The following is a 19,414-nucleotide window of genomic DNA, read 5'->3' on the forward strand; positions in this document are numbered from 1 at the left end:
TCCTTCACTGTTCACTTCCTTTTTTGAAAGTGTATGTGGTCTATCCAGCCTTCACAGGAAAAGTTATCAGCAAAATCCTTGTTTTCCTTATTATCAGAGACCTAACAGAATTTTTAACAGCATTTGTTTGGGATACACTGCACTATGAAGGACAAATGACAGTGAATTAGCATTCATTCAATTTATGATCTCTGAGAACATGTCTATAACATAATGTTTTGTCTAATCTTTGGCTGAATTATAAAAGAAAAAATACTTTGTTTTTTGTTTTTCATTCTCAAGGTTCCCAAGTTTTTGTGTACTCAGGCTTCATTACCTACCAAATGCACTTCTCCTTGTGGCCCAGATTTTCCTGAATGTTTTAAATCATAGTCATTTTCTTCCTCTAATAAGCTGAACTGTATTTCTGTGCACTGACTTTTGATTCTTCATCTCTTCATGGCTGATAACATCAGAAAAATAGAGCTATTCTTGTCCAGCAGTATATTAAAGCTCAATACTGTTACAGAATTTCTACGTACAAAAAGTGAAGGAAGAAAGGTCATATAGGCCTAAACCTCACTGATCTGGATCACAGAATCATAGAATCATAGAATCATAGAATCACAGAATCATAGAGTACTTAGAATTGGAAGGACCTTCAAAGGGCATCTAGTCCATCTCTCCTGCAGTAAACAGGGGCACACACAGCTAGATCAGGCTGCACAGGGACTGATCCACACTGGCCTTGAAAGTCCCCAGGGATGAGGCAAATCAACCACAACTCTGGACAACCTGTTCCAGTGTCTCACCACTCTCTGTGTAGAAGACTTTTTTCCTATCTGCTATCTAAATGTACCCTTTTTGGGCTTGAAGACATTTCACCTTGTTCAATCACCACAAACCCTGCTAAACAGTCTGTTCCCTTATTTCATGTAGCTCCCCTTTAGATACTGAAAGCCTGCTATTAAGTCATCTCATAGCCTTCTCTTCTCCAGACTGAATCCTAAAATCACAGAATGGCCTGGGTTGAAAAGGACTACAAAGATCATCTAATTTCAACATCTCTGCATACAGGGGTCGCCAACCACCAGACCAGGCTGCCCAGAGCCACATCCAGCCTGGCCTTGAATGCCTCCAGGGATGGGGAATCCACAGCCTCCTTGGGCAACCTGTTCCAGTGCCTCACTACCTTCTGTGTGAAAAACTTCCTCCTAATATCTAACCTAAACCTCTCCTGTCTCAGTTTAAAACCACTCTCCCTTATCCTATCACTATCAATCCATGTAAACAGCTGTTCCCCCTTCTGTTTATACACTTCCTTGAAGTACTGGAAGGCCACAATGAGGTCTCCCCAGAGCCTACTCTTGTCCAAGCTAGACAAGCCCAGTTCCCTCAACCTTTCCTCATTGGAGAGGTGCTCCATCCCTCTGATCATCTTAGTGGCCCTCCCCTGGACTCGTTTCAAGAGCTCTGTGTCTTTATTGTGCTGGGGGCCCCAGACGTGGATGCAGTACTGCAAGATGGGGCCTCACAAGAGCTGAGTAGAGGAAGCACCAAGACGTGCTTACTTTTGAGATCAATTTGGCAAGAAAATCTTTTTAGGTATATTATGTAAAGATCTCAACTTTAATAATGGAATAAATAATATGGCTTGCCAGATAATGGAAGCTATTCCTGCATACCCACTATGATCAGATGGAGTTTTGCTTTCATTTATTTTCAGAACAGAACTAAATTCTCTCTTATTCTGGATCACTCTCTGCTATTCTCAGACTATTTGCATGAAGGGCACAGCTCTAATTAAAAATGAAATGAAACACAGCAAACACTCTAAAATAATAAAATGAAAACTGAACAGAAGAAATATCCCTTTGAGGCACACAACTCATACATTCTACATCTAATTTTAAATTACACCGTTCAGTTTTACATAATATCCTAAAGTACGTATCCTAGCTGCTGTTTGTGACATATGACATCTTGTGAAATAGCTGCAGTTAAGGCACTTGCCTTACAAACCCCATTATTATCCACAGCTCTTACATATCTTCCTTAACAGCAGCGCCTAGTAGGGGGTGTGTAAAAGGAATTTAGCAGCTGACCACTGCATCAGCTGGCACCATTTAAGGCATCTTAAACCGCTGACTCAAATGCTTTTAGGTCTAGAGGAAATCTCTGGGCCTCTACATCTATCTGAAGAAAGTTTAGTTAATGCAGATATTCTTTGTGTTCAGCGTGTGCAAAATCCTTTACTGTTCTGATGTCCCTAGGCTGCTTCTGCCTTTATTCTAATGCTATATAAATTTTGCTGCTTTTAGAGAAATTAAGTATTTTAGCTTGATAAGGTTGAAAGTGTTAGTAGAGGCTGAATGGCATTTTATAGTAGAAAAATATATTTTGACCAAAAAAAATTCTAAACTTTAGTAAGGTGTTTGATTTTTCTCCTTGAAAGTTTTCAGTGTTCATTGAAGGTGCTGAGAGGACTGGAGCACATGCTGTATGTGGAGTAGCTGAGGGAACAGGGATTAGTCTAGAGGAGGCTCAGGGGAGACCTTATTGACATATACAACTACCTGAAAGGAGGTTGTGATGAGTTGGTAGTTGGCCTCTTTTTCCAAGTAACAGCAATAGGATGAGAGGGAATAGCCTCATGTTGTGCAGGGACTTTCAGGTTGGATATTACAAACAATTTCTTCCCTGAAAGAGTGGTCAGGCACTGGAACAGGCTGTCCATGGAGGCTGTTAAGTCACTGCCTCTGTAGATTTTCAAGAAACCAAGAAGCCTGTAGATAACAGTACTAAGGAACATGCTTCAGTGAGCAGTATTGATGTTAGGTAGACAGTAAACAAAATGATTTCTCCTGGAGAGTCCAGCGGAGGGCCACAAAGATGATAAAGGGCCTGGAGCACCTCTATTATGAGAAAAGGCTGAGCAACCTGGGTCTGTTCAGCCTTGAGAAAAGAAGTCAGAGGGGATCTTATCAATGTCTATAAATATCTAAGGTGCGGGAGGCAAAGGAACAAGGCCAGAATCTTTTCAGTGGTGTGTGACAATGAGGGGAAATGGCCACAAACTAAAGCGTGGGAAGTTCCACACAAATATGAGCAAGAACTTCTTCACAGTGAGGTGACGGAGCACTGGAACAGGCTGCCCAGGGAGGTGGTGGAGTCTCCTTCTCTGGAGATGTTCAAGACCTGCCTGGGTGCTTACCTGTGCAACATGGTCTAGGGTGCCTGCTTTGCAGGGGGGGGGGGGCTAGACTAGATAATGATTTCTAGAGGTCCCTTCCAACCCCTACAATTCTGTGATTCTGTGATTTTTATTTTTCATGGATGGAAGAAATGCAACTTTCTTGATTCTTGTTTAGATTTCTCCACAAACTGAGGAAAAAAAAGCCCTGAAATTTGATATTCTGAGCTTGTAATCAGACCTGGCAAATGCTGGGCCCATAAGCTGCCTTGCATTCCTTTGCCTGGTTCCCGAGGGCATCATTCGTGCTCTGCATTCAGGCAGTGTGTACAGTATGATCTCAAGATCCCCAAGTTGTGGAGAGCCAGTGTATGGGCCACAGAGCAGGGAACCAGATGTTGAGAAGGCAGCAAACACAAAATCCAACAAAAACCTTGTTTTTGCTACACTTTTCTTTGATGATTTGTGTATTCCCTTGTTTGGTCACACTACCTTACACGTCCTGATGTGAGAGCTCCCAGGTTGCTCACAGACTGCGTCCTCCTCATAGCTGTCTGGATATGCCATGTCTCACAGATGGGCACACCAGCTGTGTGAAAATGAGAATATGATTTCAGAAGTATCTCTGGTGCTCTGAGTTTCTGCAGTGTGAGGGCAACCATTAAAAATCTTTAATTTTTACTCCCCCCCCCCCTAAAACTTCTGGACAGCCAGCCTATAAAAATTAGACTTAAAATATCTCAATCTGAATATCTAAGAACACATGTGATTGGAAATAAATTAACCTAAGACTGAATTCAGTGAAAGCACTTGAATAAAGTTTGAAAAAAAAAAAAGTAGAAAAAATCTGCTAAATATTTACAAACATAAGGTGATTCATGTAGATTCAAAAAGAACATATCAACAGCTACTTTTAGCCTTGATTTATTTGTTTATTTTTTCCCAGAACTCATGGTATTTTGTTTGCTGATGGGATTGGTATCAAGAGTGCACAAAATCCACATATAAGCTGGACACAGCTACTCCCAGTTTTGTCTCTTCTCTCAGGGAGTGACTTGGAGAAGTAGTAGAATTCTCTGCAGAAGAGGAAATCTCAACCATCTCAAACCCCCAAAAGTGACCACATGGGGTGTAGTTCTCTATACCTATATACCAATGTTCAGCAGATACTTATAGAAGCAATTGCTTCTTTGGAGATTCCATATTGCATTTTGTTTATTTGTCCTGCCTTTCTATCATGTTGTATCATATTCTATCTATAAAGTTTTCAGTCTTTCCAAGGATCACAATATTTATGGCCAGTACATGTCCCTGTACGTAGCTGAGTGTGGAAAATGGGTTTCAAGTTATGCAAGTTGCCAGCATCACTAATAAACTTCTACACGTCTCATGAAAACCTTCAGTAATTTATTAGAATAGAAATAATTTAAAAAATCCCTGCTTCTAAAAATGCCTATAAAGCTTATTTCTCCTTGCTACAACGGATGACTGTTGGGCAGTCATGCTGTTCCACAGTGAAATGCAGGCTGCACCCTTTTCCTCTCAACACAAGGTGGTACTGTAGTATACTATGTTTTCTTCTCTTTCACTTTCTGGGGAAGTGAAGAATGTAATTCTGAAAAACAAAAGCTGCAGGCAGTGTGTAAGTAAAGTAATTGGGAATGATCGATTCCTTATGAAATGCTACTTAGTAATAACAACAACAACAACAACAATAATAACAATAACATCTAAATAATAACTGTAAGAATATTCATATCATATTTATATATGACTCTGTATATTAGCATAATGCTTGATTTACTTAGAGTTCACTGTCTGGATATTTATCATCTTTAAGTACACAACATAAAACAGTTGTCAGTGTTCTTCCAAAAGCTATGTTGCATTTCAGTACACAAATTAGAATGTGATTCCACTTCCGGGAATGCCTGTATTTTCTGTTTTTTCTTGCCTTTTGAGACAGTTTTAGAGTCTTCACAGTGCCCAAAACTATGCTTTTGTTCATTACATACTCTTCCCCTTCCTGCCAACTTCCTGCCTGTCAATGTGATCATTATGGCATGGCAACTGTGGTACAAATTTACAGTTCATTAGAAAAATCTCAACAGTCATCATCTTTGTTACACACAAATTGTCACTTCATGCATCAACCTAATATAAAAATAAATCTTTCTTTTTCTTCCAGTTAGACCTTAAATGATACTCCCAGATATTCTTCACTGAGATCTTTCCCTTTGTACTCTTTCATTACTTAATGAGCAATTTTCGCTCTTTTCTTCAAATGGAAAAAAAAAAGCCATACTGCTAAGTTTAATTTTTAGTTTACTGAGATAGCTAAGAAAAGTAACTTGTGTGAGAACTGCTCTCTATTACAAAATGTTATTATGTCTTCTAATTGTTTCTATATTCTTTTTCATTAATAGATTGTTGTTTTAATTGTGTTTTAGGAGAACACAGGAAAATATTAATTCAATATCAAGAAATCAAGAGATAATTATTTCTGATTTATTTAAATTACTGCTGTTTGGAGGATATGAACTATAATAATTGGTATTCTAAGTAAGAGTGAAAAAATAATTGTACCAAGGTCAGGTACACAATTTTGTTGTACAATTGTTTTTTAAAGATTTGAGGTAGTTAGTCCATCATAATAAAGCAACATATTGATATTAATTAACTCACCTGTCGGTGTCATGCAATGGCTGTGAACTAATAATTAAATACATTCTTTCTAGTTTTTCATTCTATATCTGGACTTTTCAGTAGTTGAAAAAAAGACAGTCAGCAGTGACTATAAATTCATCTATCATCTCTCCTTTTCTGCTTTGGTTAGCGGTATTACCATTAACTTATGCTACTTCATTTTTGTGATATTTCTTGAAAATTACATTAATTCATATACCATGCCTGTATTACTTTACAAATTCAGATCTTTGAATCTAGAAGCTTCCTTGTTCCCAGATGAAACGTGTCTTATCACTTTAGACACTAAGCCTCTACATCCATTTCATTAATTTTCCTTCAGTCCTGCATATTTGTCAGTGATTTTTCATAAAACAGTTCTTGTGTACGAGGTAGAAAATGTATGCTAGAAGAAAGAACACTCCTATTATGGATAGTTAAAAAAACACTGAATGAAAATAACAGGAAAAGAATATAAATCTGACCAAAGTTATAATGAGAGATCATAGGAATTACCCTTTTCTTAAGCATTTTGCATGTTTTGGTTTTGGGTTTGCAACCCACACATCTACATACTGGATATTTAATCTCTAGCATTAAAGCACTACTTAGGGAAAGCATTCCCTAGTAGAAAATTACTAAAACATATGCCCCTTTTTGTATATTCAGTTTGACTTAAATAGAAACTGGGGGAACTTCTTCATAGAACTGTAAAGCATCCTTTGCTGAATTAGAACACAACCCACTATGGAATAAAAAGAAATCTAACAGATTTACGTTGAAAGTCAGTCTGGTTCTGGTTCTGTGAGATGAATATGGTCAATTTCACAGCTCTACATATCGTATCATAGAATGGCCTGGGTTGAAAAGGACCACAAAGATCATCTAATTTCAACACCCTGCATACAGGGGTTGCCAACCACGAGATCAGGCTGCCCAGAACCACATCCAGCCTGGCCTTGAATGCCTCCAGGGATGGGGCATCCACAGCCTCCTTGGGCAACCTGTTCCAGTGCCTCACCACCTTCTGTGTGAAAAACTTCCTCCTAATATCTAACCTAAACCTCCCCTGTCTTAGTTTTAAACCATTCCCCCTTGTCTTATCACTATCAACCTATGTAAACAGCTGTTCTCTCTCCAGTTTGTTTCAAATACAGGAAGGCCACAATGAGGTCTCCCCAGAGCCTACTCTTGTCCAAGCTAGACAAGCCCAGTTCCCTCAACCTTTCCTCACAGGAGAGGTGCTCCAGGCCTCTGATCATCTTAATGGCCCTCCTCGGGACTCGTTCCAAAAGCTCTGTGTCTTTCCTGTACTGGGAGCCCCAGACGTGGATGCAGTACTGCAGATGGGGCCTCACAAGAGCTGAGCAGAGGGGGACAATCACTTCCCTCTCCCACCTGGCCACCCCTCTTTCAATGCAGCCCAGAACACAGTTGGCCTTCTGGACTGCAAGTGCTGGCTCATGTTCAGCTTCTTGTCTACCAGTCACGTTTTTCTGCCAAACTGTCTGAAACCTTCAACACTTCTGGTATGAAATTTGAAATATTAATAAAAGTTCTAATATTCTTAGAGAGAAAAGAGAACTTCCAGAACTAAGGAATTTTCAGCTGAACGTATAACTTTTCAAAATTAAGCATCTTCAGTGAAATCATTGGTTGAAAGTCCGCTGGGACAGCTTATGTTGTAAAAAGAATATATACCTTAGCAACTGTGTAGAGATGCTTACTTTATCTATTTATTTATGTCATTATTTCCAGTATTTTGAATCCTGGGAGGAAATACATCATAAATATTTTATCTACTTTCAAGTCTTTCTTTTTTTTTTTTTTTTTTGTACTCTTAAAAGAGGCCCCTAAGAAAAGAAAAATCTATTCTAATTGAAAAGACTGCTTCTTTAATGTTTAAAAGAAGAAAAAGTAGTGTTCTTAATAGGAATATCAACCTGGCCATAAAAATCTTTCCACAGAAATTTTCAGTGGGAGTACTTGACTAGCTCTGCACATCTGGACACAGTCTTCCCTTATTATTATGGCTTCAGGTCTGAAATGATTACGGGTTTCATCGAATCACAAACCTGCTATTTTAGGAGCTGCAATTTGATATTTTCCCATAAACTGATAACGCTTTTTTGATTGTTGCTTTGGTATGGAGACATTCGGTTACAGCTTACCCTTCTTCTAGATGCAGGGGTTACAGTGCAACGATGCGTTCCAGCTGCTCATCTTTCTCCTGTTGGAGATACAGCCTTCTGTACTCTCATCCCCCTGAGAAAAGCTTTTTCTGAAGAGCTGTCAAAAAAACCCACATGCCAGTATAACCCTGAGCAGCATACTAAAATCACATTGAGTTTGTATTTAAATTGTAGATCAATATTTTGGAAGCATTTTCTAGCTGTTTTCCGCCTCTTTCATAGAAGTACTTGTTACTCAGATTAACTGCCTAACTTTTCTTTGCTGGCTTAAAATTACCAGGAGAAAAAAACTCAAAAATTTATTAAGACAGTTTTTTCCCCTTTTCAGATTGTGACCATGACCTTCGTACTTGAAGCGAAGGCATACCAGCACATCTCAAATTGGCATAATGCTTCAGTATGACTTTCTAATTTCTGAGCGTATTAAGCTTGTGGAATTGTCGGTAAGCCTAAACAAATGTCTAAATGTTTTCCTGAGTTAAAAGAAAGCTCATGAATAAACATGTTATTTGCTAGAAGGCTAATGTACAGCTGGAAAAAGCAAACAAGTGCTTAGGTCTCTAACTATTCATACCTTGCTGAGTGTAACACTTTGCCAGTTTGGTTTCAGATGAAGACCTATAATTTCCAGTGCGACTATTCATTTTAGTGCCCAACTTCACACACTATGAAACTCCTGACTCTCAGTGAGTGAAAAGCTATCACGTTATAGAAAAACGTGTCTCTTGACGCTTAGACTGTACATACCAAAGCACTGTAGGATGACTTATCCATTTTGAAAACCAAGGCCAATAATTTTGGGTGACTGTATCTTCACAGGTAGCAATGCTGCACAGCAGAAGAATGATGAGATACTGAAGCCTAGCTTGCCTGGGTTACTCTTTGTAATTTACTTCAGTTTTGGCCTTTAATTCTGAGTATCCATCCACTCCAAGGTAGCTCTCCTTCTGCACCTTTCCAAGTAAATGCTGCTGCCTCTGTACTACAGTGGGGCTCCTGCACCCACCCGATCAGCAGACAAGCACTTCTCAGTGTGATGGAGCTTCTGTTGCATACAGTGCATTGCCCTCTATTATAATGATGCCCTTTCCTTGTATAAACACAGCAGGAGACAAAACAGATGTAACCTGATTCCAAAAACCTGAGAAAGCTGCATTTTGGACAAGGAAGATACACCAGTCTCTTCAACTTTCAAGTACTATTTATTATATGTTCAGGTTACATATGAAGTAAGCTGTTACTGAGATACTGAATCAACATATGCATGTTTCTAACCATTGAATTTTCAATAGCTCAGTAATTGCAGGGTTGTTTGACAACCTGTTTTACTCTCTTACCTGCCTCTGATGCCTTGGAATTTCCACTGTCACTATACTAGTGTAAACAAATATACTAGTAGTAAACACTTCCAGTAGTAAACGCTGCAGCTGCTGCAGTGCTGCCTATATCACACAGTCCCACTACCCTACCTATTGCCCTAAACAACTCTTTCCCCAGAAGCCTGTTGACCCTAAGCTAGGGTCTACAGTAAACTGATCCTTAGCTGAGGATGTTACTTTTAACATCTTTGCGATCCTCATGTGGAACACTGGAAGAATAAAGTAGTGACATTCTTTCTTCTCTTCCTACTAATAGAGAAGAGCAGTACTTTTTTTGTTTCAAAGCCTTTTCAAGTCTCTATCACCAAAGCCCAACTCCAAGCCAGCTCTCCAGAAGATCATTCTTATTCAGAAGTTTGTTGTAACCCAGATCTAAGAATTTAAGATACCATGTCTTGTGTACAACCCCAAGACAGAAATAACTCAAAATAACCTGCTGTTTAGCAGTTAAATATTACTTAAGTATTTGAACTCAAACTTTATAATCTATTCTAAGTATACTCTACATTATGATGCAAAATTGAGAAATTTACTTCTATTTTTGTTCCCCCCCTTTTTTTTTTTGGAGGGGTGGAATAAGGCAGAGTTTTTTGTTGTTGTTTTTTTTTTTCCTGTCTAACACTTGATTTTATGCAGCAATAATCCAATCTGATGAGTCCCATTTGCATAAAACTCATTTGTTGAGCAAGAATATGAGACACAGATGCTTGTAATATTGTAGTTTCTTCATTAGCTTCAGCTAGTGCTATATATACACCAACACAGATGACTGTTCTTTAAGACAGAAAGTAAGTCAGAATAAACAGCTATTTAAGCTCAGTTAGCCAACCAACAAGCATCTTCAGCCAGTCTCTAAGAGGTCCTTCTAACAGCAATCAGTGATCAACAACATGTGAAGTTTTTGGAGCAGGTTCAGAGGAGGCCTCAAGGATCCTCAGAAGGCCAGAGCATTTCTCCTATGAATAAATGCAGAGGGAGCTGGTCTTGTTCAGTCTGGAGAAGAGAAGGCTACAGGGATAACTCTTTTCAGCCTTCCAGTATTTAAAGGGAGCTTATAAACAGAAAGGAAACCAACTTTTTACATGGTCCGACAGTGACAGTAAAAGGGAGAATGGCTTTAAATCTAAAATAAATGAGATTTATGTTAGGTGAAAATTCTTTATACAGAGGGTGGTGAGGCACTGAAACAGGCTGTCCAGAGAGCAATGGATGCCCCATCCCCAGAGGTGTTTAAGACCAGGCTGCATGAGGCCCTGGGCAGCCTGATCTAGTGGATGGCAACCCTACCCACAACAGGTCCCTTACAACCCAAGCTATTTTATAATTTATTGATCTTGTCAGCTTTTGTCAAGCCCCAGCATCATAGGGCTATTAATTTTAGCCTGAAAAGCTTCTAAATGATTATTTGCTGATTTCAAATGTATAGTGTATTTAAAAGAGTAGCCCTTCACTTAAGCACTAAAGAACAGAATTTTTTAAGGTTTAGATTAGATAGTATCTCCAGATACTAAATCACATCTCCTTGCAGCCAAAAGTGATTCTTTGAATGCCTATACTTCAATATGGAAATGAAAAATGAACTTCCTTCCAAATAGGCATTTTTCAAGCTACTAATCAATGCCAGTAACAACGGATTTAAGTAAGAACTTATTCTAAATTATTCAGAAAAAAATTAAAGCTGACAGCCACCTAAGACAGAAAATTTCCCATTTATTTATTCTTGTTGGCTATCCACATTACTAGCAGGAAACACTTAAGTCAGCTGAGAATTTAATGAGGAGCAATTCACGTTGAACAGGCCTGAGACACAATATGCTACAGAAAGACTTAAGAGAATGCTGTCAAACAGCTATGTTAGGAACCTGTGAAACAATTCTTAGCCAGCACCAAAAATCATAGAATCAATTATATCAAAAGACTGAGTTGTAAGGATAAAACCAACAGCCACACAGATGTTTCTTTGCTATGAGAGTTGCTTGTTTTTAATGTCATTAGGTAACATCACTTGAGATACTACAGTTCTATATAGCAGTGTAATATCCAGAAGTTTCTACATTTCCAGTTTGAGACAAATATTTAAATTCATAGCTTTTTTTGCATTACAGAAAGTGCAAGAAAGGTTTATATAATTGCATGACCTGCTGAATTGAGTACTAAGGCTGTCTTCAAGTTGATTTTCTTAGATCTCCAGTTCAGCAACTGCTTAGGCATTTGATTTATACTATTTCAAGTTTATACTTAGTATTAACAGAAAAAAACAAAAAAACAAAAAAACAACAACCACTCAGATATCAGCTATCCCCATTGACAAAGTGTTACAACTAGTTGTAACATCAGACTGATTTCTGATTTAAAGGTCTGTTAGTAAAGAGGTTTTTTTTTTTTTTTTTTTTTTGGAAAGGCACTGTTTAAGAGATTATGCCTCACATTAATGACACAGAGATGGTATATCTGTTCACAAGGAATCAAGGCATAGAGTAAAGCAATGATTGTCTTTTTACTTTCTAACACACTGGAATAACGTTGTACTACATCATGTCTGACCTATCTGCTTGTTCCATTTGTCTGCCAAGCCACCTTGATAAAGAAAGGTAATCTTCATAGATTTCCCTCCCTCAAATAGCTATATTAGCACCAATACAACAGTTAGTGTCCATGAATACCTCAATGTCCTTCAAGAAATGTTTCAGCTTATTTGATCCTGCAGTAGACCCCTATTGCTCAGGACCCCAGCAGCTCTGTTGAAGACCCTACGGTTAGTCCCTTTATTATATGTTTATGGCAGAATGCTACTTTTACCATTAGTTAATGGAACAAGTGTATTGGATATGTTCCCCCTCCCCCCAACACCCAGTTTCATGCAATCTTTATGGCTTAGAGACCAAGTCATATGTTCATTCATCATTTAGAAGCATGTAATATCCACATAACTTTACAACTGGCTGATATTGTCTAAACATACATCAACTGACCTAGTTGTTTAAAGTGTGGAGCAGCCACTAATTCAATTCCCTTATGTTAAGGCAGCATTTCTTCCCTAGGTACATTCAATTCCCATGTTTCAGGACAGTAAGTGCTACAATAAAGAGAAATTGAGGTGACTGCATTGTATAAAACACGTGACTTAGTGCTGCTAAGCTCTTCCACAAACAACTGCAAAGCCTAAAGTAAAATTAACATCCACCAATTTGATTTTGGGTCTTCAAGGTTGAGTGTAAGTTTCCATTCGCCCTGAATTACTGTCTTCACAGCATGTTCTTCAGTGTTTATGCTTCAATCCACCTGGACATGTTTTAGATGACACATCATGGAACGACAGCAAGAGTGGCAGACAAAAATGAAAAAAGTAGAAATTGGATGTTGAAAAGAGGTCCAGTTATTCCATTTCTCCTTTCCTGTTTATGCCTAGTATACTGAAAAGAATTTAAGGTTAGAATGACTTGAAGTTATAGCTTCATAGTTTAAACTAGCTTATAGATACTAAGGGCAAATTTAAAGCAATAGCAGTACTCGTCTTCTGTTAAAAGACAAAAAAGTGTATATATGGCACTTAGGGATGTAGTACAGTGGGCTGACATTTAGACTAGATTATCTTAGAGATGCTTTCTAACCTTACTGATGCCATGATTTAAATTAGCTAATCTTTCCTCTGCCACACATTTGACAATTCATGCTCTTTAGTCAGTGACAAGAGAGCATGAGTTAATTTGTTTCCCATGACATAACAGCTCCTAGCTTGTTATCACTTTAATTCACCCAGGTTATAATCCAATAAAACTTCAGATACTACACTTCAGAGAGCTGCATTGGGCTTTCTGCTAACACTCTCCTGTAAACATGCCCCACAGACTTGGCATACTTATTAACTTTCCTCAAGGAAAGGAAATAGACATCTATTATGACTTTGAGATTTAAGACCATGGAGAAACAGGATCTTTATTGTTAAGAAAGTGACACTAGTTAGACCTAGGCAGACAGCATGTACAACTCTAAGCAGGGGTCCTTAGAAGAATGCTTCTAGAGTACAGCAAGCAATACTTCAGAGGAGCAATAAAGTTAAGCCAGTGTAGCTGATTCATGAAAACTGCTGGCAAAGAGCTAGTTGAAAAGAATTTAAAGTTGAAGTAGTTTGCCTAAATAGAGTAAATATTACCTGGTCTATGCAAAAGGGTTGCCAGAAGGACCACCAAATGGGCCAGAATGTTGCTTCTGAGATTCCTGCCAAGAAAAGTAATAAATTATTAGTCATTAAAGGTTTTTCAGATTTTATTCTTCATGGTTATTTCAGCTGGTTTTGATTCCAAACTCCTTCTGGAAAGAATACTGAAGAGCACTGGCTAAACAGGTATTAGATGCCTTGCTTTAAGGAACTTAAGGAGATCTAAAGCTGTGTTAGTACACATTAGTTTGGGTTAAGGTATCCTTTAGAAAAGCCATGTGGAACTGAATTAGTGTATTCATGATGAAATCTGATTAGCCAAATGTCAGATGTTTGAAGTCAGCATTCTGGAGGTGATCCAGGTTTTTCCATCAGGGACTCCAAGCGTCATGTACCAAATGGAGTGAAGTGGATAGGCCACTTCCTTCCCCAAGAGGATACTGAACATGGGATCCTCCCATCTGTTCAGCAAACACTGCACAGTCAACACTGTCTGCTCTCCATAGAAGTCAGCATAGCTGTAGAAGTCTTCCACTTCACCTCCATTACTTTACAGTCCTTTGTAGAAACTCCCCCCATACAGAAACAAAGTTGCAGAGGGGCTTCACAGCTTGGGGCACTGGTTATGGACATTAGCTAAATGGAATAAAGCTTCATTAGCCTTCTTTCAAGAAGGTTTTTTTGTTAGATCGGGTATGCAAGAAGTTTTATTCCATGGCCTCTAAAGCCACTGCACAAATATCACAAATATTTCTGTTGGTGGGGTGCAGTAATGGGTATAGAGAAAACATCTGTTACTTACAGAGGAGACATTGAAAAGGTCTGGTTTAGGTTGACTTTCAAACAGGCCATCAATTGGTAGTGCACTTTGTCTGGGAACAGGCTTCAGTGGTTCTAGGAGGAGGAGACATACTGCTATATCACTAAACAGCTTTTACGTGTACTAAGCCCTATCAGCACACTAACCTTAAACTCATCCAATTAGATGTTTAAAAACAAACAAAACAACAAACCAAAACAAACAAACAAAAATAGATTAAAAAAATTGAAAAAAGCATGCAAGTTGCTTTGCATGACCTCAGTTTTATCTCCTGCCTATTCATCAATACACATAAGCTATCTGGGCCTTCTAACACTGCACAGACCTACTCTACCTCAGTCCAGCCTAGACACTAGATGCATCAGAGTTTGGCCACTAACAATGGTCTGTGTAATGCTATTAAGGGAAAAGGTCCTTCAATCCTCTTTTTAAGAACTTTAAAGTAAATAAAACAATCAGTATAATCATAGCTGTGAGACAAGACATGATCAGCCATCATGTTACCTGAGTAGCTATTCAAATACAATAAAGATTTTACCATTCATGGACAGCTTGCTAACTGTCACTGTGACCTGTACTATCTAGGTACTTTATTAATAAAGCAATTGCTGAAGGCTCCAGAGGCACCTGAAAAACTTTGCTGCTCTCCTCTTCTTGCTGGTACTGCAGGTGGCTTTGTCAGCTGGAAATCTTTGAACATTTCTTTGACGTCCTTCATCTCTCTATCACCAAGTGGATCCAGAGCAATAAAAGCATCACTCTCTTTCTTGGATAACTCCTTCTGAGGTGCAGTTCTAGGTGGTGGCTGAGGTGGGCTTGTTGTTGACACAGAGGGCATTACAGACTGTGTCTGAGCTGGTAGTGTTGAAGGTGCAAACACACTACTCTGGAAGGGATTTACAGCACTGGATGGCTGTACCCATGGAGCAGATGGAAGTTGTGCTGGCTGTACCCAGAGGCCAGAGGACTGAGATGCTGTTGGACCAAAAGATCCAGGCTGGCTCCAGCTTGGCACTGCTTGAGAGCCAAAAGTAAGTTGTTGAGTAAATCCTGGAGACTGGGTAGGCATCATAGACCCAGGAAAGACAGATGTGGCCTGAGTGAAGGCAGGCATCTCCGTATTCCATGGTGATGGCAAGCCACCTGTGGGGAATACGGTTGTTACACAGTGCTTCAGTGATTCAAAAATCAAGAATGAGTGTACCAATTCCACTGTTGATACCAGAAAGGCATTCTTCATGTGCTGTTTGTAAAAATCTGTTGATTTACCATTAATATAATGCCACTGGGGTAAGGGAGCAGGTGAGAAAAGGGTTAGTATTTTTTCCTTTACTTCATATCAGTCCTTAAATAACAGAATTGTGGTTGATAGTTACTTCTGTGTAAGTATTTACTAAGATCCTCCAGCAATAGTACTTTAGCATCTCAAGCTGTGATACACACATAAGCATCCTGGAACAACCTGGAGCTGTTGTCAAAGTTTAAGCAAAAGGTCCTGTTCTAGTTGAAGATGCAGAATTCAGGTCCCTAATTCACAGAATTTAATAGTTTACGACAGCACATGGATTAAGCACTGCATATGGAATAAAAGGTAATTAGAACATCTGTGCTGGGTTTAAATTCAAGCTCTTATTCCAGTCTAAGATATTTGATGTGAACTAACCTAGGCCAGCCAATGGAGGGGCTGTGGCAGAGCTTGTTTTGAAGAGGTCCACTCGATTAGTTTGCACTGGTCCTGTCTGTACTGACGAGTTTAAGCCAAGGCTCTCTGTAGTTGGTGCAAAAAAGTCCGAGCTAAACAAGTCATTTGATGCAGTCTGGAAAGAAAAAAAGTTGTTGTGAAATGGCATGGCAGAATATAAACTAACATGATTAAGAAATCTTAATCTGAAGCTACAAGCTGTTATTTTAGCGACAGCAGAGCATGAGGCTTTGCCGTATTTTAAAGGTACTCGGTATAAGTGATTCAAACTTCACCAGTTTATGCCTACTGATAAGTTTGGCATTCTATATAATATATAGTAGTTCCAGGTCAACAGCAGAAGAATAAGACAGAGTAACTGAATTACTTGTTACCATAACGAGAATCCTCTTCTCCTCACATACAAATATTCCTGCCCAGACTATAATGACCCCTGAAGTTATGTCAAGGTCATCAACTGAGTTCTGTATCGTTTGGCTGCAAGAGATTAACCCAGACACACCCTGTGTACGACTAGGAAATTTGGCAGGCACTGTGAAGCCACATCGACTTCTGTAAACTACTATTGGTACCTCATTGTTAAGAAGCCACAGGCTGTGTGTTTCTATCATAGCTATCGTAACAGCTATTGGCATTGTACCTGGCATCAATATTTCAGCAGTATACTTACCAGACCTTTACAGAAGTACGGCAGCATTAAGGAAAAGAACACATGTTTAGTAATCATAGCTACTATAGAGCATTCATGAGAGTTAGGATTTACCACTGCTGCAGAGAGGTTAGAGTAAGCATGGCAGGTGGAAGAGAAACACTGTGAAACTCTTTAGTCATTTACACAGTATGAAGAAAGAAAAGCTTCCTTCACCCAGCTTCTCTAAGTAAGAGCATGCATATCACCATTAATTACTTGAACATTGTTCACCTTGACAGACCTCCTTCCTCTTCCTGGCTTGTTACTTTGTGGTGGTGGGCTAATTGTTATAGATTCATGTGACAAGAGCTGGATATTGCTTTCAGAATCCAGCTTTACTCCATTTTGCAGAGTTACTCCTTTGGAAGGATCTTCCACAAAGAGGTTTGATGGGGCTTTAAGAAAGCCATTCTGTTCTCTCTCTGGTACCCCATTTGGAGTTCTTGCTGTGGGTGGCTTACTGTCAAATGGCCACTGGCTTGTTAGTGCTTCTCGTTTGCCAACTCTATTAGATATCTGGTCAAACTGCTTACCAAAGTAGTCAACATCACCATTTGAAGCACCATTACCCACCGATGTCAAGGTACTCAGATTTTCCTTCTTCTGATCAGCAGATTTTAGAGAATCAAATGAAGGTGGTGTGGATTTGTCTGGCTGTGCAAAAGGATCATCACTGAAAGGATCTGGATTAGGTGTGGGAAAGAAGTTGAGATTGGTAGAGAAAGAACTTTCTGGCAAGAAGGGTGGCCGTGGCTTTGGTTGTGGAAGGGAAGGTGTGATGCCATTCAAGAAGAGATCCTCTTTTGTAAAAGTCTGTTTGGTCTCAATTTCTGAGTTAAGATCCACTAAGAGAATCTCTTTAGTTTCCTATTCGTTCAGAAAGAAAAGAAAGTTAGTTTTCTGTATCACCTACTGCAAAGTACACAAGCTTAAAGGAAAATTTATAGGACAATTTTGGTATCCAGCACATCATACTAATATGTATTCAATGTCATGCTGAAGTCACACTAAGGTACCATTTTATAAGCCTGGTAGCTATAATCATATCTCAGCTACTCAGTTCAAAAAATTCTTTGTTGAAAGCACCTGTTTCAAGATCCCTTTAGTTCAAGTGAACTTAATTTAACGGAAGTTTTAGTCATTAGCACTAATTATACCTAGGGATGTTTGATTCCAGTGACAGCCTGGGTTTTAGTCCTTTGTTTTAACAACTGTGAAATCACATTGCCTTAGAGTGATTTCAAGTTGCAGTCTCAGCTTTGGAGTAAGATTACAAAGCAGTTTGCCTGTGGAGAAGGTTAACACACTATCCACCAATGCAGGTGGCAGAAGACCTAGTCAATAGCTCTGCTGACATCAATTGCAACACCAATTGTTGCATGACTACTAATAACTTTTTGTGCCAGAGCAAACTAATACAATTTTGAAGTCAATGAGTTTTTACAAGGTAAATGCATACTTCTGTGAAGTTAGGCCCTGTTTTATGGGACCTAGCTTACATCTGTAGTACCTAGAAGTCCACTTGGAACTTATTGACTCATCTAAAAAATAAGTTTCAACTTTAAAGGTTGTTAACTGAGTTTCTATTTTTTTCCTACAGCACAAGCATATTCTGCTAGTACATATTTATAAGGCCTATAGCTAACAACATAGGAGTAAGTAGTATTTCTGTCACACAGACTTCAGTGAATACTGTTGGATAAGAATATTAGCTAGTCTATTTAATATGTTCCCACTATCATATCTCTAAGTTTTTAATATATTGCTATGACTAGGAAAAGGCTTCTGTAAAACCAGAACAAAATACATCTTACTACTCAGACAAAGTTTGCTCTCAAACATAGAAGTGAGATAAGTAAAGCTGGAGTCCACTTACTGTGGGACTGCTCACATCAGGAGGTGTTGACATATCCCCAAACAAGTCCATCTGGTCAACTCCCTTGAAGCCAAAAGTATTGAAAGAATTGGTGTCAGAGTTGTTGCAAAAGCAAACCCAAGTATTACACATATCTACTGAACATCTATAAAACTTGCATTTCCTGTATGACATGGGGATAGTCTGCTATGAACTTTAATGGCATCAGGATAAAGCTCTAAAATTTAACGTACCAGTTTCAGTTTGTTAGCTTGACCTGCAGATAGGGTCTCGCTACCATTCTGGAATAGATGGACAACAGTGTCAGTGTCAAGAATAACAAAAGCTGCCTTAAGCACTGAACTTACATGCTTGAACAAGCAAATGTTATCAAAGAAAAAGTATGGGAGATCCCTATTATGAGTTCTGCGGACACATTTGTCTCCATTTCCAGTGTATTTGGGCATCTCATGGTTCCACCATAATGCTAGAGCCATGAAGAAAGACAGAGCCAGTTCTATCAGCAGAATACCTGATCAAGTGAAGATGAGTTAGAGTGACTTACCTGAGTCTTATTTGCTTCTTCACTCTAAAGAAGAAAAAAAGCTTTTAGTATCTAAACATCAGGTAGATTATCCAAAGTAAGAGGCTTTAGTTAGCTTACCTCCTAAATCTAGTGATGAAACTGCTGGCACAACTGCCAGCCAGTAGTACCATGTCTCACAGTGGTCTACAAGCCCAGCCAAAGCTAAAACAAAC

The 19,414-nt window shown here is 38.9% G+C and overlaps 1 protein-coding gene across 3 annotated transcripts in view; it reads right to left on the bottom strand.

Moving 5' to 3' along the window:
* Window positions 1-7,669: 7,669 nt before the first annotated feature.
* Window positions 7,670-19,414, bottom strand: part of DAB2 (DAB adaptor protein 2) — a 28,691-nt gene continuing 16,946 nt past the window's right edge. For 2 of the 3 annotated variants that reach the window (XM_048930751.1, XM_048930750.1), the window contains exons 7-15: window positions 19,221-19,244; window positions 18,910-18,957; window positions 18,677-18,739; window positions 17,032-17,667; window positions 16,071-16,224; window positions 15,035-15,550; window positions 14,390-14,481; window positions 13,582-13,646; window positions 7,670-12,841 (exon numbers count right to left, since the gene is read on the bottom strand). In XM_048930751.1, coding sequence (XP_048786708.1) covers window positions 13,587-13,646; window positions 14,390-14,481; window positions 15,035-15,550; window positions 16,071-16,224; window positions 17,032-17,667; window positions 18,677-18,739; window positions 18,910-18,957; window positions 19,221-19,244 — 1,593 coding nt within the window. In that variant the 3' untranslated portion in view covers window positions 7,670-12,841; window positions 13,582-13,586. The remainder of the gene's footprint in view (window positions 12,842-13,581; window positions 13,647-14,389; window positions 14,482-15,034; window positions 15,551-16,070; window positions 16,225-17,031; window positions 17,668-18,676; window positions 18,740-18,909; window positions 18,958-19,220; window positions 19,245-19,414) is intronic. The other variant, XM_048930752.1, reaches the window with a different exon arrangement.

The sequence above is a fragment of the Lagopus muta genome, chromosome Z (genome assembly GCF_023343835.1).
Source record: "Lagopus muta isolate bLagMut1 chromosome Z, bLagMut1 primary, whole genome shotgun sequence".
Lineage (NCBI taxonomy): Eukaryota > Metazoa > Chordata > Aves > Galliformes > Phasianidae > Lagopus > Lagopus muta.